General features: G+C 38.2%; 1 protein-coding gene across 5 annotated transcripts in view; it reads left to right on the top strand.

Moving 5' to 3' along the window:
• sh3pxd2aa (SH3 and PX domains 2Aa) overlaps nt 1-23,424 on the top strand; it is a 169,166-nt gene that overhangs the window by 113,095 nt on the left and 32,647 nt on the right. For 2 of the 5 annotated variants that reach the window (XM_038269977.1, XM_038269976.1), the window contains exons 7-8: nt 1,148-1,192; nt 4,340-4,468. In XM_038269977.1, the coding sequence (XP_038125905.1) occupies nt 1,148-1,192; nt 4,340-4,468 (174 nt within the window). Of the gene's footprint in view, nt 1-1,147; nt 1,193-3,756; nt 4,049-4,339; nt 4,469-23,424 lie in introns of those variants that run through there. The other 3 variants (XM_038269978.1, XM_038269979.1, XM_038269980.1) reach the window with 2 other exon arrangements.

Raw genomic sequence — 23,424 nt, 5'->3', positions numbered from 1 at the left:
CAATTAAATTTAATTTAAAAGTATTGAACCTAAAGCTAAATTGAATGTTGTAGGAACTGATTAGCTATTTTTGAATTAGTTGTTGTAGATGTTAATTAATACCTGTTGGCAGGAAGGATGTCTGTCTCGGACTGGATCTGGAGAAACCTTTACAGGAAGACACCGTATTGGTGTTTAACAGTCTTTTGAAAGCTCAGGATGCCCAGTGTTGCCCATAACGTTCTTTCTTTTAATGAAGAAGTTTCTTGAGTTTTCGTGCATGACGAAAGTGCAAACAACGGAGTTCTTTTTCCAGATTGACGAGTCCAACCAGTGCCATCTCTCTGAGTCTGACGTGGTTTTTGGACGTACAGTGTGAGCAGATAGATAGCATCAGAGCATCGGGCCATGCAGTCTGAGAACATACAGCTGTGAACTTAAACCCTGTAATTTCATCGTACAGCCTAAGCTGTAGCTGCGTCGAATGATTGGAAATATTGTACAGTGTATTCCTGGCTTATGGCACTATACTGTGGAAATCTGAGACAGAATTAACAAATTATATTCAAGTATTGTATAAAAACACTAATAAAATCCCATCCGCTAATCCTGTAATTATATATTTTTTCTCCTTATCAATGTAATTTATTAGTGGAAGATCAGTGCTACATAACCAGCGTTTGCACCAGATTTCTGCTTGATAGACCTGCTCTTTACCTCTGAGTGTTGCCTTAACCCTTGTTCCACCTTCTCTCTGTGTGTTGTCTGGTAAAGGAAATTTAATTTCCTGGTTAGAGCTCCTGTTGTTTGGAAACATGGGGTTGGTGGTTATTATGGACCTCCTCTGGCATTCCAGGAGGAACGATAGAAAACTTGGAAATTTAGGAAGAGACACTGCAAAGGTCATACGAGAAGGTTGGAAGGCTGTGCAGATAGGTGGGGTGCTGATTGTAGTTTTCAGCTGGGGCTGTTTGAGCAGTTAGATGCCCTTCATCTTTTCACCCATCAGTTGGAGAAACATTTTCTGTCCATCACTTCCAGATGAGTTGGCCCTGACTCTGGATCCAACTCTGATAAACCTCTGCTTACTTTTTCTTCTGTCTGCTGTGAAGCTAAATAATTTCTCTCTCTCTCTTTCTCTTGTGTTCCTCCTCCTTTTTGTCTGCAGTGTGGATGTACGGCTTTACAGACAGCCCGAGGAAAGAGGCCTCAGGTAGCCTTGTGTGTGTCTTTGTCAACATGTTTGATATGCATGTGTTATGAGAGCCACAGGCCAGTTGCGTCACGTCTGTTATCTCAGTTTATTTCTCTTCACACCTCATCTCTCTCTGGACATCTGCTTTGCATGTCCCATCTGCTCTGAATCACTATCTCTGCCTCCCTGCACATTGTTCTTCCATCTCAGGATGGATGAACCTGCCTGAGTAAAAGCGTAGCTGGATGTAGAGCCAGACTGTAGGTATGCATGTAGCTTATAAAGTGCTTTGAAATCCTGTCCTTTTTGGTCTTTGGCTGCTTCCCTTGATCTCATGCACTTCTCTTTGGTACAGGGAGTGAAAGGAGAAGCATTTCTATCTGTCTGAGCATCAGACCTAACTGCTCTTTAGGTCGTCAGAAAATAATATACTTTCATTGTTTAAAAAAAAAGCTTTTTGTTTGACAGCGACCAAACAGGAAGCGCTGTTTTTTAAATTTTTCGTTGTATTAAGCTGTAAATTAGAACACTCAACAGTGATAAGGGTGATTTATCTGTTTTGTCTGTTTAATTTTAATAATTAAATCAAAGTTTATTTATGTAGCACTTTACAACATCAGGAAGACCAAAGTGCTTCACAGAAAGATAAAAACATTGCAGGAAAAAACCCAAATAATATCCTAAGCATAAAACAAAGTGTCCTAAGTATTAAAAGCCAGTTTTAAAAAAATGAGTCTTTGATTTGTACTTAAAAGATGCAGAACAGTGAGAACCCACAGACCGAGGGGCAGGTCGTTCCACAGTTTAGGTGCAGTAACCACAAAGGAATCATGGCTCCACTGTTTATACCGGGACCTAGGGACGTCCAGAACCATTTGATCAGCTCTGCTGGGGCGATGTACAGTCACGTTAAATATAGCAGAATAAGACCATGAAGGGCTTTAAAAACAAGTATTTAAACTTTAAAATCGGTCAAAAATCATTTTGACAGGTCTTTGTAAAGAATAATCTAGTCGTCGAAAAGTTGTAAAATGGCGTTCCATGTTTATGCAATCCTTCTTAAATTTTGTATATATATTTAAAGATGAACAAATATTATACAGAGCTCATTCTGACCCCTTTTTTTCTTGCGGGGTAGAAGCAAGAATTTGGCTTGTGTGAATGCGCGTTCATGTGGATGTATTAAGGTCGGAATGGTTCACAAAATCCACGGTTCGGTTCGGTTCACGGTTTCGTGGTCACGGTTTTCGGTTCGGTATATGTTGATTGTTAGCCTGAAATGTTGGTTGTGTTGCTGTTAGCATAAACAACACGTGTTGCACAATGCTTGCACACTGTTGCACTTTTATCCACAACTTTCTTTCCGCCGCCGTCATTGTAGGTCACTCTAAATGCAAAGTGGTCCCATACAGCAGACCTATAAAGTGCTGCTGGCGCGTCTTCCAACTCCTGTTCTTTCCCACTCGCCATACCCACACAATTCTCCACAACTGATTTTTTTCTGCTACACCCGGCTACACTGCTTCGCTTCTTCTTCTTCTTTACTACTGGTGGTTGGCTTTGGTTGCAGTACCGCCACCTTCTGCTTTGGAGTGTACACGCTTCACCTATGAGAAAAAGGAGCAGCGCATGAACCGAGCGCAACACACGCGAACCGAACAGAGACAGTCGAACCGAACGGTTCGGACAGTTTTCATTAACCGTTCCATCCCTAGGATGTATTGTGTACCTTGGCTCATTTACCATGGTTTCCAAGCTTGAAAGGCTGTTTAACTAAATTTTTTCACAGCAAATGAAAAAGGTCCTGCAAACTCAAAAATTAAAACAGCAAACTTAAAACTATGGCCCAGCAAAGACAGAAATGATGCTAACACAAAAACACAGGCGATGGACAAATGCTGCATGTTAAGAAAGGGTGCAGTGACAGAAAACAGAGAGCAGCAAAGTGGGAACAGTATGCAAACACAAAACCTGCTGCAAAGATATATTTATTTTCTCTATTTGCATTTTTCTTAACTTGCAGTTGTTTTTGCCACTTGCAGCTATTTTTCTTTGCATGTGCCTTGTGCTGTTGTTGTGTGCAAGTGTCATTTCGAGATTGCTAGTCTAAGTGTTGAGTTTGCAGGACCTTTTCAATTTCCTGTGAAATTATGCAACTGCTGCAACTGCCTCCATGGTGACATGTAGGGATAGTTGCAGAATTTGAAAATCTCCATTCGATTTAATATATTAAAATGTAGCCATTCTTATATTTTAGCCTGTGTGAAATTGAGGGGTAAGTAAAAACTGTGTAACGGTCTCCGCTCTCCCCTTATTAAAACAGTGTTATCAGCATTGTGCTCACATGGACTGCTGTTTGGATGATTTTTTTTTGTTCACAAACTGCAGAGAGTTGTTCTGAGTCTTTGTAGCTCGTCTTTGATATGCGACCAAGAAAGAAAAATAGATATAAAAACAACTTATAAAAAAGCTGAGACGTTAAAAAGAAGTAAAGAAAACAAAGTGTCCAAAGACCAACACTCTCCTCTCTCCTTACGCACAAACATGGACCAAGCCTCCTTTTCTTTGGGTCTCTCTCCCTCTCCTGGTCCACTCATATGTTTCTATTTAAGGCCAGCAGTGCTGACTGCTATGATTGGTGTGTTCACCCCCCCTCAGCCTCCCCGTCCAACGGCTGGCTCCCAGAGGCGGTGGAGGGGAGGCTTTTCCTCTCAACCGCTGTTGATTTTCCACTGGGAAACTTCACCATTCCTCCACTCATTCGCGCCCCACTCTTCAGTTGCTCCTCTGTTTCTTCTCTTTTCTTTCATTTTCCTTTTTGGATTGTCTTTTGCCTTTTGGATTGGCCAGTTTGCTTCGTTCACAGATCTATAGGTGAAGGATGATGGCATGTTCTTGTCCTCCCCCTTTTTTGGTCTGACTCCTTCCGATGCTCCTCAGTAGTTTTCTCTGGAACAGCTGTATGGCCAGACATTTGGGACGATGCGGCCGATTTAGGAGGTTGTTTTCTGATTGGACGGGGAGGTGCAGCGGCAGGGAGTTGGGGTTGGCAGATGGCCGCACACCGGGTGCCCGGCGGGGGCGGCGGTGGGGGCTTAGGGTGCAGCGGGCATTCGCGGGGTGCCACGGCCGGCAGGTGGCTGACAGCCTGTTTCTTCCCCTCAGGGATTGACGGCTCAGAGCCCATGGTGCTGGAGCAGTACGTGGCCGTGGCCAACTACGAGAGGCAAGAGAACTCTGAGATCAACCTCAAGGCCGGCGAGACTGTGGACGTGATTGAGAAGAGCGAAAGTGGTGAGTTCATCTGTGTTTTCTTTAAACATAAATGCCTGAAACCATCTGAACTGCAGCTCCTAACATTGTTTATGGTTGTTGTTAAAAAGGCGTCAAGAAATGTGGTTTTGATTTGGAAGCTACTTGACACTTAGAGCTTCTTCGCTTTTGACTTGAAAACATGCAAACATTTGAAGTTATGCTTACAGCTCCTTAATTTTTTTTAACTTTCTTCTTCGGTTTGTTTGAAAGAACCTCATATTTTGCATCTTATCTGCTGCCTCACTCGCTCCATCAGGGCTGCCTTTGGGGGATCAGTGCTGTTTGGTCACAATAGATCTACAAGCATTAAGGAAAGTTGATGTAAAAGGAGGCAGTTGAAGTAAAGCCCATATTAACAGTTAGCCTGATTCCATTTCTTTAAAAGAGAATAAAGCTCCACCAGAGCTAAGCAATATGACCTTAAAAACATTCTGATTTTATCCCAACCAATCCAATCAATACATTTTTTATTGTCCCCTAAATTTCATGATGATGATTTCAATCATCTCCTCTGGGAGATTACATTCATTTAAAGGGCAAAGAAACTCAAGCTATCAAACACGGTTATTTAAGAAGAATTTTTTATTAAAAAAAATACGAAAATATTATAGCATAATACATGTTTACAATTAGTAGTATCACACAGTAAGGCTAGTTTGATATCCAAGAAGAAAAAGTGATGAACTGATAGTCTGAGCCATGGGACCCCAAACCCTAAAAATGTCATTTTCATAAACGGAAAATTCAATTAATCAATAAAATCGACTAATCGCCCAGCCCTAAGCTTCACCTTACCTCCGAGATCTCCAGAAATGTTCCAACATTGCCAGCTTCTTGTTTGTTTTATGAAATTTTTGAGGTCAAAATAAAACAAAGGACATGCTGTCATACAGTCACTCTTCCTGTTTCCTGCAGTAGTCAACTCCAATTGAATTTGCCCTTGTATCAGTTTAATAAAACCTTCTCAGGAGGGAATACAAACCGACTTCTACTGACAGAAGGTTTTCCTCTTTTGCATCCCAAAAATCAGTTCCTAATATTCAAAATCAAATAGGATGACATAACTGACTGTCATCTGCGGAAGACTAGCTCTCCTTTAACTGAGGAATTGCTGTAGAGTCAATGACTGGATGCAGTCAGTTGATTTTCCTTAGGTAGAAAACGTTGAACCAGTCTTATGGATAATCTTGTTAAATTGTCTCTGTAAAGTACCTTGAGATGAAATGTGTTGGGAATTAGCCCTATACAAATAAGTAAATATCACTTTGAAGCAATGACAAGATAAAACAGGACATCAAGCTATGATTAGAACTTAAAAAATTCTGCAGAATGGGAGAATAGAGATAGAATGAAGCAGAATGATGAAAAGTGGTCTCTATGTCCTCCAACAGTCTAAGCCTATAGCAGATTAATTGCTATAGGCTTGATTTGCAGCATATAGAATTGCGACAAAAATATCTGATCTTTTATTTTCATACATGAAATGGTAAAGTAGAGCATCAAAAATTTTAAGGCAACAATGTGAAGCTACAACCCATGTAAAGCAAAGCCTTCAATCTGCAATCCATCTTTTGTAAAAAAAATTCAGAAAAGTGTGATAATTTCCCTTTAAACCAAGTGGAGACACTAGTATATCCACCATTTCAAACTAAAACAACAAGTTTTAATCTTGGTTTATTCTGGCGGCTTTAAAACTTTGTGACAGATGAGGCAGATTTTTCTTGGCTTAACTATACATGTACACCAAACACCACTGAGAGACCTACAGTGCAGAATCCCACACTGGGGTCACAAAGTGTCCATAAACACTAATTTCAGTATTTCTATTGATATTTTAACCAACGCTGCCAATAATATTAGAAAGCACCGTATGGGTTTGGAAAAACTGAATCACCTTCATGATGGTATCTTGCTTGCTTTTGTTATAATGGTCTTTCTTTAATAGAAATGTAAAAGTTAAAGTTCATATTTGGTCAGTTCATAAAAATTGCAATAGTTAGTGGCTATTGGTGTTTTCTTTTGTGACCTGAAAGTATAATTGAAAAGATTGGATTTTAATTAGATTGAGGAAAATATTCATAGAAAGCTTCAGCATTTGATAGATGAAGATTAGCTTTTTCTGGTGTCTTTTCCAAAATAACCACTCAACAAAATAATGGCCGCCTATTAAATATGTTGCCTAACATGTGAAACTTTTTAAACCCTGGATATGTTTGGACTTTTGAGAACAGGATTTTGAAACACATTAAAAATAGTTTGGTTCTCTAGGTTCTGCTGCTAAGAGATCACAGTTTTGGACCAAAGGAAATTTGGACTGCTTTGAGACACTTTGAATAATATAAATATTTAAAACCAACCAAGTCATCTGAAAATAATCACAGTATCTCTCGGAAACACGAGTGTTAATGTGAATTAATCCAGCTTGATGGAAAGATGTGTTTACCTCATGATTAAAACACATTATATTTGGTTGGATTTACAGACTGCAGTGGACTGGGGACAGGATTTACCCATCTATTGCGCAATGATGATAGATCAGAGATGAGTGGTTCTGCTTAGATTTGTCTATAATATGTTGCCTGCAGTCGTTCAACCACCTACAAATTTTGAGAGCTGCGTGATAGAGAATGATACATTTGATGGATTTGTGACTCTTTCTGCTGTTACCCAGATTATTAGCCAAGATGTGTTGTGAACACCAGTTAGTTTCATCACAAATCTCAAGCATTTGCTCCAAAAAAAGCTTCTAGCAATATAAATAATAATGAAAGCATCCAAGGAGTCTTCCCTAAACTAACCTGTGGCATGGAGGAATGACCGTCTAGTAGATATATCTGAAGAGGAGTGGTTTAAACCATGATTTGTAGCTCAAACCTAGACAATTAATGTGAAACCCAGACTCCTTTACACCAAATGGTTTAGCAGGCATTATACTAACCCCCTCAAAACTGCTTTATTTCAACTCCCACATCTCAGATACTTGTTTTTTTTTTTAAATGTGGTTTAGAAAATAGTTTATCTAATAAAATATGGGAGTGCTTAAAGGTAAAAATAATGGAAAATAATGTTGAACTTACTTAATGAAATACTTTTCCCTATAATACCTTTGGTTCCTAGATTGTGCACTTTGATTATACACCCGAAAGACTTTGCACAGGTTGAAATTGACAGAGGTGCTCTTATAAATTGGTCGTTTGGAAACCAAAAGCTGTATCTGACTAAACAGGTCTGATCTTTCCATTATCTCAAGATGTCGGAAGCACCTAAGACTAAATTGACTCTTTCAGTGGTTTGACAGCTTTTGTAGCTCTGGAGAAGATTATGTATTCTTTGAGGGTCAATCTCCATAAATTCTGGCACATTTTGAAATAGTTCTAGAATTTTTTGGTAAACCTTGATTCTAATGCTGTTGATTTAACTTGATAAATAATAATCGTCAAAAAATTTGTTGTAAATTTGTTGTCTGAAACATCTCTGATCAGCTATCAACACTTTCTGAAATGCTGGCAGACAGACGCTATGAAAGGTTTCTCCTTAGGACTGCGGCCTGAATTGCATGGGGATTATACTCTGTGGTCCCGTTTCCGCAGATCCGTCCTGATGGCATCTGCTCACCAGGCTTTGCTGGGAACACAAACTTTGACCGTTCATCTGAGCCCTTAGTGCAACAGGAGCAAGGGAAGTCTTTGCTAAGAGCTGAATGCACAAGTTTGTGTGTCTGCTGTCGTCATCTTCTGAGGCAAAGAAGTGCAGCAATGCCATGATGATGATAATGATGACATCATTCTGAGGCTGTGCCAAGACAAACACATCTTAGAGCTGCTTTAACATCCCACCGCCCCCTTTCTCAACTTGTGAGTCTGAGCAGGAAGATTTTCTGTTCCTCTAAAGCAGAGATCCTGACTCTTATTTATGCCTAATTTTCTTTAACATCCTTGTCACTAATAATCAAAGAATTCCCATCATATTCTTTAATCCACTCCAGGTTACACTGCCGGCCTTTTATTTTTTTTCCCTCTAAACATTGAAAGCAGATGTTGTGTTGCATTAATGCTCTGATTTACTTTGACCTGCTGTTGGACTCTAATGCTGACTTGATCTAATAGTTACAGTACAGTTACAATAACCTAACAACTCTGTTGATTTTTCTCTGCCTGTTTCAGACATGATCGCTTCCAAAAATGAAGTGACTGTTGAGTAGATAGAACGCTAAAGGGAAGACCAGTTCCTTGCAACTTTGTAAAGAGATCTGTTTGGCAGTAAAGGTCATTATGGGTGAAGGTGAAGGCTTATGTTGGCTGGTGTCATCCTTTGGAGGAGGTTTTCCTGATTGGTACCGACTCCAAGCTTCTGGATGGAAGAGTATTAATTTGCATATTCTGGGGAGGGTTTCAGTTAATTCAGGCTAAGATGTTACAGAGAAAACACTAGAGGCCACTTTGGTTAATGAACTTTCAGAGTTAATTAGAAGTTTGGAAGCAAATACATTTTTTGTTGTTGCTCTTTTTAGCTGAAATAAAACCAAGTGAATTCCCCTTCCCCCCCTTTTTAAATTAAGTTGTGTAACTCTAATTCTACTCATTCTGCTAGTTGTTTTGTATCTAATCATAAATCATTAGAATAGAATAGAATGGAATAGAAAACACCTTTATTTTCCCACATTGGGAAAAATTCTGGAGTTTACAGCAGCAAATAGATTATAAAAAAATGGTCACACAAATGTGGACCTAAGAATAGTGTATAAGAATAACATAATAGTGAATAGTTAAAAAATAAACAAATGAAAAACTGTACGGTTAAGTGTTTTAACAATATAAATACTGTGCACCTGGAGAGTAAATAACCAATATACTAATATTAATAATTAACCAATACACAGATAACCAATATACTAATAAATAACCAATATCAATAGCTCACTTAAGTAATTTTATGAAGTGAGTCTCAGTGGGGTTGAATGATTTAATCAAAAATCTTTTATTTTGGTAAATGTTCTTTTTCATCCAATATTGCTTTCACAATTTTATTTGCGTTTTCCTTTGCACTAATCACAAGCATGTACAGTAGAAGTTTAAGTCCAGGGTTTCAATGTTTTTATCATCAGTTGCTGCGGAACTCAACTTTTTTATTGTGTGGAAAAGCGTTATGTTCTCGCATGCTCTGACTCATGCAATAGCTGCAACTCTCTCTTCCCCTCTGTTTGGCAGCAAACCCATTTTAAGCAAACTACAGCCACCTGATAAATGTAAGGTGACTAAAATGGAGCGCTGGTACGATTGGAAAATTGCCTTTTGTTGTGATAATGTTTTAAATAATTTAATAATAGAAGATACACTTTAAAACCTAGTCTTCGTACTCATAGTCCTTATAGATATGCCCTTACCCCCTGAAGCCTTAAAGAAAATGCCTTTTTTTTTCTTCCTGTTTTATCATTGCCAGGACTAAGAACATCTAAACATATGTGGTTACTTCAGGGTCAAATTTTTGTTGCTGAATTCTGACTTAATTACTTGCTATATTAAAATATGTTCAAATTTTAATTTTAAATTTTTATGAGATAACTGTTGAGTGTAAAGGGCACACACAACTGAACCGGAACGTGCCAGACACAACCGAACCGCGCTAACATGGTACTAGCTCATCAGTAGGGTTCGGAGCGGTTCAGTTCTTGCGCGGTTCTCTGACAACAAAGAGCGTATATGAGCAGACCGCGTCATCTACTTACAGTCAGCCTCCGTAATCATGAAATTTCAGACATTCATAAAAACACTAGCTTCCCTACCGTGCCACACGATTTCCAGTAATGCTTCAGCTTAGCAGTGTGATGGACCTCAACGTCTGTTGTTGTTTCCTGTGTCTGTAAGCCCTGATTAGATTATTGTTTGTCATATCCACTTCCCAAAAGCCGACTCTATCAAGTAAATTCACCAAAAGCCGCCTTCTTTGCCTGACTCTCCACAAACTAAATATCACAATTATAACCAAACTCTGTTGATTTGCTTGTTTACGTCGTAAAGTACCATAGATCGTCACTAGGAGGCGAAGAACCGCGTTAGCGTTGTGTGTAAACGGTCATAAGGAACTGAGCTCAACACAGCTAGCCATGGATCAGTTTTAAGAGGGTAGTGTAAATGGGGCTAGTGTGAAACCAGCGTTAAATGTAATAGGTCAAAAATTCTATATTTTAGGCAGAATAGATGGTTTGTGAGTCTACAATCATCTTTTTTTGTCCCATCTTTAAATAAATGTAAAACACAACCCAATACTCTCAGCACAACATTCATGTAGGAAAATATTCCTCTCGTCCAAGTTTATTATTCAAAACAAATGGATTATCCAGAAGTGACCAAACACTGAACTTTTGTTCATTTTGTTTCCGGAGCCACCACACCATTCGGAGAAGCAATTTCCCTAATTATCCCTCAGCTGATTACTCTGCAGGCCCAGAGATATTTTGTCACACTTGTCAAATAGATTTGACAGCTTTTCTCTGGCTCTGTATCTCACATGCAGCGCTGCCTCCTGCTGTGTTTCCAGATAAAACCGAATCCTCTGTTTTGGAAAATGACAGCATTTCTATTTCCATTGACTACAGTCATATATTGCGTGCATGGAAACGGTGCAGACATCTCTCAGTAACATGGCTGGGATTGTTTTAGCTGGTAAAGTGCTGTTCCAGGCACAGTTAGAGCCAAACAGTTTGGCAACGTTTTCCCACCACTTTCCCCAACAGCCCAGGGGATCTGGTCAGATTGGTAGCTCTTATTTTCAACATCTACCAGCTTTGTAAGCCTCGACCTCAGTGTGAAACCACAAGTAGAGTTATATATGTATATATATATATTTATATATATATATATATATATATATATATATATATATATATATATATATATATATATATATATATATATATATACTCTATATATATATATATATATATATATATATATATACTCTATATATAGAGTATATATAAACACTCTATATATATATATATATATATTGTGCTTGTTGCCTTTATTGATGACAAATATATGACTAAGATCCACAGATTCGTATCAGACAGAAGTCAATGTCTGATGGATTATGTCCTCTATGAGCGCTCAATCAGTTCAGATTTTATTTTAAAAACCATTTTCTTCCTTTATCGATAACGTTTTTTATAAATGGAAATAAAAGAAATTGCAATCATGAAATTAATTTCATGTTTAATTTTTTCACATTTAAATTTGTCAAATTAAAGTTTCAATGATTTTTGTTTTGTTTTTTTAAGACTACAAGTTGTAAAACTATGTGAAAATAGAAATAAAAAAGACAAATTAAAATATCTAATCTGTAAAATGTAAACACCATTGAAAAAAAAAGCATGCAAAACTTTAATTTAAAAAAGTAAAATATAAAACAGAATGAAAAAATATAAAATCTTGGATAAGTTTTTCAGCATTTCATTCCTGTATTATAATTCTTCTGGTTATTGTTTTTTAGTTCCATTTCTTAGTTCCATCATCATCCTTTGTCTTTTCTTCAAAAAAATCTTCCCTAAAAGTTCCTCCCTGCATCAAAGCTCCCGGTTAGGCTCTCCTCATCCTGGATGGAGTTCTGGAAAATCCCCAGGGTTGGGATAGTTTTTTAAAGGTCTTAAAAAAATGTATTCCAGAGTCTATTAAGACCAAATTAAGCTTTTTGTTAGTAGTGAGAGATTGTGAATTCTCCAAAAGGATTTTAACCAGAAATCTGCAATGTAGTGAGGAAAACATGCCTACAGTGAACCTGTAGGTAGTGCTGGGATGTTGGTTCATGGTGTGGCCGGTATGCTGATCGACAGTAACCTCACTCCGCCAGATGGATTTGCTCCGCATATCCATCTGGAAACCTTCGATTGAAGTAATTTTGGTAAGGGGCGAAAATACTGGTTAGCTGATTGGCCTATGTTGGTGATAGACGGGCCAAATAAACCAATAAGATCAACGAAGCATATGACGTACTAACAGCCAGGCTACTCTTGCCGAAAGCAGTCGGGAGAAGAGCAAAAACATCTTTTCCTCTGAGAAAAGCCTCCAGAGCAGTGTTTTGTTCTTCTTTCAGTGAAGAAATACTCTGCAATTCCGATAAAACTTGCTCGATAGCCATGCTAACGCTAGTTTCATCGGCTGAAGCCGCCATGTTCTTTAGATTGAACTGTCGCGCTTCTCGTTGCGTCAAACCTCAACCCGCCTCAAAGCCAACGCTGATTGGACGTTCGTTTGGTAAACGGCTCCAAATTTTCTTCAGCAGAGAGCCTCCAGACTGATTAGCGAGTGAAATCTTGAAAGCTCGCGAGATCAGGATGGTCTCACGAGGCTAGAGTGACAGAAGTGGCCAATATTACTGCAATATTGCTGTTAATTAAGATAGTAAGATAAGTAAGATAGTAAGATAAAAATCAATTAGATGACAGATTCTTCTTCCAACTCTAAAAGAGTGATTATTTGATTGTCATGTAGCGTCCTTGTCACATATCTGCTTTGAGTTTAAACTAGTGTTGCACCGATGCCAATTTTTTGGCCCCAATACCCGATACCTGGCTGTGCAGTATTGGCCGATACCGATACCATCAGTTTGAAATTGATGTGTGTGTGTGTGTATATATGAAGAACTGCATACTACTTGGATGTAAAATAATTGCCATCATGGCTTTATCAAGCTGCTGCCTATCATTGTGAAGCAGGAAAAAGACTAATACAAAGTGAATCCAGTAGAACTTTTTATTGCCTACCTGGAATGGGTGACAATAGTTAAATACACTGAAATGGTATCAGTGCCCTATTTGTTGGTACTCGCCGATACTGATACCACCGTTTTAGTGCTGGATCGGGGCCCTGTTCGATACAAGTATCAGTATCAGTATCTAGTTAAACAGTGTAGAAAAACACAATCCATCAAATCAAAATGAAAGAAATGCTCCAGCATCTCCTTGTTGTACTTTCTTTGACTCCACGACTTTCATATTTTCATCCCCAGAGCAGAAAAAGGTGGCATAGATTTTGTGGACATCACACCTCCCACATGAAGGACACTTTTCACATCTCTGCCACAGCTACTGTATAGATGCAGCCTTAAAAATTCAACCAGGACCTTTTAAAAAGATTTATTCTAAATCTGTAGCTGGTAGAAGTTGTGGTGTGATTGTTCTCTGAGGTAACATAAAACTGTTTATATCCTGAAATGTAACGGCTCATGTTAAGTTTTGGTGAGTTGTAATTGGTCAAAGAAAGAAGACTTTCCAGCTTAGAAGTGAACATTTTCCTGGAGGTGGAGGGAGCTTTGTTTGCAATGAGGATGGTTGAACCTTATCCTAGCTTTGCCCTTCAAGATAAGACATTATACAGCTCAGGTAGTTTAATCCACTGGAAATAATGAAAAAAATGCCTGATGTTCAGAGTACATACTGCACTTTATGACAGGCAAATCAAGTAAAAAGGAGAAAAATATCAAGCCCCTGGCAAAAATGAGAACTTAATCGACGGTTTTCCTGGAAATCTCTACTTCAGGCACAGAAGTTTACCGACTGGGCCTCAAAAGTGATGAGAAACTGAGTAAATAGAAGTGTAAAGGAGCCCCACAGCAGCAGAAAACTCCCACACAGCGACACACCCACTCCATACGAAGTCTAAATACAGACGTTTAGCCAGAGCCACACTGAGCGTGATGTTTAGTCAGCTCTGGTTATTGAGGCTTCCACATCCAGCTATCAGCTTTCACTCGTTAGTGCGGCTCAGTGACAGATGCTGTGTGTTTAAAAAAAATATATATAAATATATTCTTATGTTCCATTAAGAACATATTTAGCTTAATTTCTCCAGGAATGTTTTTGGCTTAGAGAAATATTTCATGTAACCCATCATGATTCAGTTGAACAGGAAGCGGGTTTTGGGGGCGGTTGGCATGGCAACAGTGTGTTTTCATGGGGGCACAAGGGATTGTAATATATTAGGAGAGCTGCATGAAGTGAATTTTCCATTCAATTTGGTTTGCTTAAAATTCTATGTCTTCAAACTGAAAATATTTATTTTTGGCTTGAAAATGTTCATTTTAGTTATCATTAAAATAAAAATAAAAATCCTTTAGCATAGCAAAAAAGCAGCTCTATAAATTAAAAACTTTATAAATATCTAGAAGATCAAATAAGGCTATCATTTTGAATACTTCATAATTTATGAATGTTAGATTTTTTTAACTTTAAGTTAAAATTAGTTTTCTATAAAATCATAATTAGAACTCAAGAAAAACTGATCAATTCAGCTGTAAAAATTTGAGTATTTTTATCGTTTGTTTTGAAAAAAACATTTAGCAGATGAAAACTGGGATCCTATCTCAATACCAGTGAAGCTATCACCTTTTTTTTTTTTTTTAATAAGTAGTAAAACAGAATTTGTAAAGAAAAAAAATGAAATTGATCCAAAGGACCTATCAGTAACCATGTCTGTTCCAGCGCGTATCGTCATTTGAATTTCTTTGAGTATTGTGTCTTCAGTACAGGGGCCATAACGGAGGCCAGGACATGATCTACAGGGACACTGGCCCCCGTTGGCCCCTGTCTAGAACCGCCCATGCATGGCAATGGTTCTGACTCATGGTTTTGGTTTAAGCCAACCTTCCCCACCTTTTTGACATCTCTTGTACCAATTTAAAAGGAAAGGTGCAAATATGCTCTTAAACTGTGAAATGTTTGCGGCCTGAAGAAAAGATTTTTGTTAAAGCGACCATTAATTCCTAAAAGTAATCAGCTGGCTGATTACTTTTATATCAATCTGTGTGGAAACTAGACAAACAGAAGCTTTCTGTGCTGTGGCTGCTTTATTATATATTTCATTTCAGATAACTATTATTACCATTGTTCATGTTTAACTCGTTTGTTTTTATTAAGGCTTAGGAATCTATTGAGTGAGTTTTATCTGCCAGCTACCATGACGTATTAAGACCTAAATTTCCATATTGGCGGCCTGCTTCTAAGGCTTCACATGGTTTTCTGTGTGGTTCTCCTCTTCACACATGGAATGAATGATTATTTAAAGAGCCAAAACACCTGATATGATGAAGTAGCTACCTGCTATTATACTATTTAGCTGCTCAGCAGCTGCATCTGAATACAGATAATTGGTAACACCGGCTTGCATCGGATACTTTCTGCTCCTTATCAGGGATCTGATTAAGCTAGTTTATGACAAAGAAGCACTCTTTGAATGGACATAAATCGGTGAAGTCAGAAACTGAATTGAAATTGAAATTACTGAATCTGAATGGAGTGAATTTTGTTCCGATACTAAAGAACACGTTGTGTAACTGAAATTAAAATATAAAAGAAAATTCTTAGGGATGCACGATATAATCGGCCCCCTATCGGTATCGGCCTGTATCGGCCTTAAAACTGAATATTGGACATCGGCCACCCCACCGATATTTAACCCGATATTTGATCAGCTTCTAAGTTTCTAAAGTCTTAAAAAAAAAAAAAAAAAATACTACTTCTTCTTCCTCAAAAACTTATTTTTTACAGACTTAAAAACTTCTTAGGACGAGGGAAAAAATATTGATACATTAAAATATCACAATATCTTCATATGCTGATATATTGCCATTTAAAAACACCCTATCAATCTCTTTTACTAATGAAATATTGCTATATGTCATCGTTATGCTACGAAATCCCCAGAAAATTCACGAAATTTTGCCATATTTTTATATGTTGATATATTGACGCGGTATGGATCTATTTTACTAACAAAATCTCACAAGAATTTGCAAATATCACGAGAGTTTGTAACAGGACGATGAAATTTCACAAGATTTTGAAAGTAAAATAGATTGATACCGCGTTATCAAAAATCAATTTGATATCAGCATATGAAAATATATTTGAGTATATTATTCAGAAATGTCAGAAATGTATAACAAAACTGCTATTTTCAATGACTACTTATTTTTGTCCAGCTTTAACATCAATATCGATATCGGTTATCGGCTACATGAGTTTTAAAATATCGGCATATCGGATATCGGCCAAAATCCCAATATCGTGCATCCCTAAATAAAATACATTTTTTAAGCAAAATATATTTTCTTAACCATTAAATTCAGTTTTAATCAATGAAACAGAATTTTTGACCTTTCACTTTACTGAAATGTATTGTAAAACTAATTCATTTAATTACAAAATGTATTAATACAGAGTCATCTTGGAAAATGTATATCTAGTTTCTGATTGCCCAATATCTTTGCATAGAGTGGCATGGCTGCAAAGGAATTACGCTCTTGTCAGCAAGATCAGGGATGAACTAGGTGTTTTTAAACGGATCTGCTCTTAATCTGTTTCTTATCATGTCCTCGTTCTGATGGTAAAACCTAACAGACAAAGCGTGGGCTTCTGGTTGCACTTTGTCTTTTGATGTGGGATATGTATGCAGACTGTCTGGTTCTGGTCTGGAAATATGATCCAAATTCCTTCATTTAGCGAATCAAAGGCCCATTTTTAGATGGCATCAAAGTTGGTTTATATACGCAAAGCATTTCCGCCTACTAAACCGCTCTGGTGAAGATAACACTGTGGGCAGTTTCACAGCTGTATTTTCAGCAGCAGAGCCTGTTTCTATCTTCACTTTATTTCTTGGCTCCTTCCTTTAGCTCCTTCTGTGAAACAGAAAAAGATGAGTAGGCAGTTTTTTCGGTGGTGCTCTGTAGCGCTGCACAGCCTTCCAGCTCTCGCTGCTCTCCAGGGGATCTGCTCCTTATTAGAGGCCAAGAGGAAGTAACAACAATGACAGTCACCTTGCAGATGGCCGAACTGCTTCAAACCGTCCTGTAAAACATGGAGGCTGTTTTTGCTTCCAAAGAGAAAAGAGACTGGAAGCTAAAGGGAGAGCATGCCGAGTAGTTTTTGGATTGGAAAACTACATCTTTGAAGCTCCAGCCAAACATCTGCAGCCCCCCCCCCCCCCTCCCCTTCAAATGCTAGACCCCCTTTTAGGCCTTTAATCTCCTTCACCCCCTCCTTCTTTTACTTTCCATCCACCTGTGGGGTTTTTCGTTCTTTTTATTCAAACCCACTCTTCAGAACCTGCTTTCTCAGACCTTCTCCCATGAGAACCCAGCCTGGCAGTGGGCGATAAGCCCGCTCAGCTCCGTTACTGGAGCACCACGCTCGCTGTGACCTCCACTTCGCCTCTGTGACTGGAAGCTGGCAATTATCGCCTACCGAGACGCAGTGTGGAAAAAAACTTCCAATTAGAGATTTCTACTGCTAGAAATGCCAATTACAGCCGCCATGCTGCTTTGTTCATGAATATCTGTGCTGTTTGTGGGTGACAGGAGGTGTTATCTCATAACCTCTGTTTATTTTACTCATTAGCTGCTGAGCTCCTTATAAATTCTTCAAAACTGTTCAAATCACATGATGTAAACCATCTAGGAATATTGCATGGTATCAGATTAAAATCTGGAAACACCTGAACAATGAGAGGAGTGTTTGGTGTTCTGGTTCTGCTGAGCAGCATAAATTGCAGCTCCATCTGAAGCCACAGAGCTTATATTGGGAGACCTGAGGAAGCTTTGGGATTTTTCTGTCCATCAATGTGAGCGAACCCCACCAACCTGTTCAAACAATCCTCCACCCTGACGCTCATTACCTTAACACCTTTTCTTTGTCTTGCTCATTTTCTCAGCTGCTGTGGCTGCTGAGCCCACCACACTTCGGCTGGAAAGGCTCTTTTTTCCCTTTTTCCACAGCAGAACATAGTAGTTGTCCCATTGCAGCCGTTTTGTGTCACGTTCTCTGGATGTTAGGGGCTTTCTGAAGTTTTACCTTATTAGTTCTTTCTTTTGTGTTTATTTTCTTTCGTTTAACTTAAATTCTAATCATTGTCCTTTTGGAATCAATATCTTTGCCAAAGATGTTATGTTTACAGTGTTGTTTGTTAGCCAGATTACTTAAAACTTTATGAAAGGATCTTACTGAAATTTTTATCCGAGGCATGCCTCGGATAAAAATTTATGAACTTATCAAAGATTTTAAAAACTATTTTACGAAAGCTGCACCTCATCCTAATTAACAATTCATAAACAATTGCTAATGATCTAGATCATGTGTGAGTTTGAGCTATAAGTGCAAATAACAATGTGGTGAAAAATTTAATGCTTGGCATAGGTCTGTGCTCTCAGAGCACTGTTCTAGTGTCATATATTTTTGTTATACCTCCATACTCATGTGATACTTTATATTTATTAGTTTCCTACGACAGAGTATTAGGGCCAGGCAACAGATTTTATTTTTTCAAACACGAGAATAAAGTAATAACTTTCTGAGAATAATGTTATAACAGTAGAAAGTCATAATATGAGAATAAAGTCATCATACCACAACCCGTTTCAGAAAGAAAGCTTCGAGCTCCGACCAGCATAGATGTGAAAGCCTGAATTGTTTTAATTTTAAAATTTTAAAAACAATTTTTTTTCAGATTGAGTTTTACAAATTGCTCTCTTTTCTAATTGTGTTTTACTGATCACATTCTATTAACTTCAAGTCCAATACAAAGATTAGCTCTTGAACAGTAGAAAGTTTTTGCTAACTCTATGCAGACTAATACAAATGCATCTGGAGAAATGCAGAAAATAGTAACATTACTCTCAATTTTATTTTTAATAAGAAGTTTATCAATATTTCAGTTCTAGGCTGATTTTTTTTCATAGTTACATTTACAAAACATGTTATTTGCAACAATTATGGGAAAAAATCCTTCCATTTTATTCTATATGAAAGAAGAAACCTTCAAAACAGTGAGCGGTCCTTTACCTTCGTTACAAAGCACACTTTAACACTGCAGTGTTTGTGCCTTCATATTGTCCACCATGAAGGACACCCAGGTAGAAAAGAAAGAGCGTATGTATTTAGCACCTTTACCCTCCAACAGCATCTTAGACATGAAGCCAAACTCAGCTCCACTCCATGTGTGGGTCCTTGCATATGTCCAGCCAAGTTTTGCTTTGCTTTAATTGCCTCTGAGTAATTTTCCTCCATCTGGCTGCCAATCTTTGGTCCAGATCTCCTCCTACGAGACAGATTTCTGTGAAAACTCTAATCTGTCAACAAGGAGCTCACACATGAGGGTGAGCCCAACTTCTCCCAGGCCAACTGGTGGCCTCCTTTCCTCCTTTCTTCTTCTGCGTGCTGTTTTGTTGTTTTACTCATCATATATCTGCTGACCGTTCTACCCTTTAGCAGTCAGGAGCCATTTGTCTGGTCCTCATTTATCTGCCTTTATCGAGTTCACTTTCTCCAGAACAAGATTTATTGGAGGATTGGGTCCTGCCTAAAGATTTGCTTGAACCAAGACATGTGTGTTTGATGGAGAGTGAAGCTGTGCATGTGTGAGTAATACAGAGGCTGTCTGACTGCTTTTGTTTGTTTGAAGCCAGATTTAATTCCATTTATTTAATTTTTTATATATATGAAAATATAAGAATATATATATATATTCTTATATTTTCAAACACAGGAAAAAAAATACTATTAATTTAACCAACTTTATTCCTTAAAGCTACTGCAGCTGAGCGTTATTTGTGTTTTCAGCACCGTTTTGGTCTTTGCCTCGTTTTGATGGGATTTATCAGCATGTTTATCTCCACAGTACAGTAGCTTGTGTTGGTCGGTGGAGAGGAAGCAGCTGTGAAGCTCATACCAGCTAAGGTGAATGGCATTCAGTGGCTTCAGTTCTCTACCAGTGGGAGGAAAGCATGACTGTTTTTACTTCTGATACAGAGGAGGACGTGAAGAGGACGAGCTCCAGCCTTTGTTTCTTTGCACAATATCTCTCTTTCAGGTGGCTTCAATTATTCAGCCTTTTTTTTTAAGTTGCAGTAAAAAGCCCTAATTTGTTTCATATGAACCAAATAGTTTTCTCTGCCAGGCAGAACTTTTACTGCCTTGGGTAGTAGGAAACAAAACAGTTTAAAGAACCAGTTTCAGAAATTTGTGGCTCTGCTCTGAGTTAGCGGTTGTTACACGCTAACATTTCAGGATCATAAGAAGCTCAGATTAATAATAATAATTAAAATAAACTTTACTGATCTCACTGTATCTCTGCATTTAACCCATCCCCTTGGGGAGCAGTGGGCTGCCATTTTGTGGCGCCCAGGGAGCAGTGTGGGGTTAAGGCTCTTGCTCAGAGACCCAGAGTGGAGGCTGTGGGGGTCGAACCGGGTATTTGCAACCTTCTCAGAGAACAAGCACACTGCTCTAGCCACTAGGCCAACGCTCCCCCATGTTGGATTAGCAGATTAGTAGGAGATTAAAAAAAACAACAGAATTGGAGCTGATTCAAACTAGGTAGTATTTCTTGTTTTATTTTTTGGAAGCATGGCCACAAACATACTGACTTTTTGTGAAGTCAGGGATACATACTTTTTTTTTAAAAAGGTGTCTTCGTCGCCACACATCTCATCCCTTTTGGCTTTTTTTTTTCCACTTTACAATTTTCTTTGTAAATAAGCTGCAACAACCAATAAGGTAACAAGTAATGCAGTAATGATCTCTGATTATTGATGACCTTCTAAATGATGATTAATGAATCATGCTGGGATTGGTTTAATTGGTTCTTATGTTGTAAACTGAATAGAATCACAACTTTACATTTTTACAAACAAACATCAGTTTGGGGCCGTCCTGCATATCTGAGACAAATGTCACGTTAAAGTTAAAACTGTATTTAAAATGCTGTTGAAAAGCATGATATGTTAATCTTACTTTATGAAATGATGTATAATTTTTATCCATTGCCGGAATCATACATCTAATTTTACCAGACAGACAGTAATCAGAGGCATTATGAGGTAATTAAGTGATTCAGGCTGTGTGATAATAAGGTAATTATGGTAGTGGAACAAAAAATACTTTTTTAAAAACTATATTTACATTATATATATATATATATATATATATATATATATATATATATATATATATATATATATATATATATATATATATATATATATATATATCCTGCTTTGTAATCCAGGGTGGAATAATTGGCAGCTTTGAACATGTGTTAGACATTAGCAGGTCTCTGATCTCTTTCCTCTGACTGCTACCTGTGAGACAGCGCTCAGGGAATCTGGGAGAGCTTTAACTGTTGTGGTACTAAGCCGGGCATAGACTGTATGATTTTTTTTTGCCCTTTTCGGGCCGATTATCCAGTCGTGTAAGAATTTTTTTGATCAGGCCGGGTTTCAGCCTCATCATGTGCCCTGCCTGTAGTATTCAGTGGGTCTTTGTGGCTCATGGGGGTTCCGGCATTGCGGCTGGGGGATTTCCTTCGGGCCGTCTCTCCTCCTCCCTTGGTGGGGGGTCAGATTTCCTCGGTTGGCTCTTCCTGGGCGCCTTTGCTCTGGTGATCCCTTTAGACGTCTGGGGGCGGGTCTCTGGCTCTTCACAACAACTATTGAGCATTTTTCCTTCAGATAAGATTTACATGCACAAATGCACTCTCACAAACAACTACATGCTTGGTTTCAGTTACTTAGAGATTTACTACAGAAAACCCATATTCTTATCTTCAGCTACCAGAGTATACATGTCAGATTAAATAATACGACTTATTCTTCAGCAATAAAATCAAGGTGTAATTTGTTGTATCTCTTGTGCTATATCTGTTGGTTGTGTTGTTCTTTTGATATCTCTTTGCAGGTGATAAAGCAGAGTGAAGATGTTTTATCGTTATCTCCCTTTTATCTCCCCTTTCTTTCATCATTTCTCCTTTTTTCCTGTTTTTCCTTTCCTGTTCTATTTACATTGCAGTGACCATACAATCTGTAATATTCCCTGCAAAATTATCATAGTTATTTGTATGTGTAAATCAAGTGGAACACTATGGCAATAGCCGTATTGCTCTCCATCCATCCATCCATCCATCCATCCATCCATCCATCCATCCATCCATCCATCCATCCATCCATCCATCCATCCATCCATCCATCCATCCATCCATCCATCCATCCATCCATCCATGCATTATTCTTTCTGGGTACTCTGGTTTCCTCTCACACTACAAAAACCAGACTGTAAGGTTCAAATATCCTGAGGTATGAGGTGGTTTGTGTGATGGATATCCTAAGATAGCTGGTATTACAGTCTCACACAGATTTAAACCTCAGCAATTTCATCTTTTTCGGGCTGCAACATGAGGATTCTATAACTATAATAAAATTAAATAGAATTTCCCATTAAAACTGGACTGAAGCACAGCAGAGATGTTTGCTGACTGACAGAGCCTCTGGAACAGCTCTGCAGCTGTGGTGACAGTGAGGAAGCTAGATGAGCCTCAGTTCGGCTACCGTACAGAGGCTTGGCATATCCAAAGGAAATCAGCTTGAATTAAGATCCATGTTTGCTGTGAGGCACAACCTGCAGCCAGAAAATTCAGGGATGATAGAATTTCATTGGGATTTCATTGGGTGTGTGTGATGGTGAGTTGCCACAGTCTGTGTGGTTCAGACCTCAAACACAATAACTACTCTCCACAAATCAGACTCTTATTACGTTTTACTTTCCTCTGCGGGTCCTAGAATCCAATTTATTTTACTTACTTTTATACTTTTATATGACAACAAATCAAACAGTGATCAGATGGCCACTACTGGAACATTTTGTGTCTGAATGGCCTTTTAAGGGAGTTCCTGATGATAATAAGCAATTACAGAAGTTCAACTTTGTAGCAACACATACATGGACTAGTTTTACTGCACTGCATCAAGGCAAGATTTTTTCTATTTTTGTCATCATTGCACAGGTGAAAGAAGGATGTCCTAGAAACCTGATTTTTATGGGATTTAGAGGACATATCCTGGTCAATTATAACACCAAGGTTTTTTTTTTACAAGTACATACCATCCAGAGAAACAGA

This window comes from Cyprinodon tularosa, unplaced genomic scaffold (assembly GCF_016077235.1).
Source record: "Cyprinodon tularosa strain WSP-4 unplaced genomic scaffold, ASM1607723v1 ctg746, whole genome shotgun sequence".
In the NCBI taxonomy this organism is placed as follows: domain Eukaryota; kingdom Metazoa; phylum Chordata; class Actinopteri; order Cyprinodontiformes; family Cyprinodontidae; genus Cyprinodon; species Cyprinodon tularosa.
Note: the sequence above shows the minus strand (reverse complement) of the source record. Positions and strands in the feature narration are given on the sequence as shown.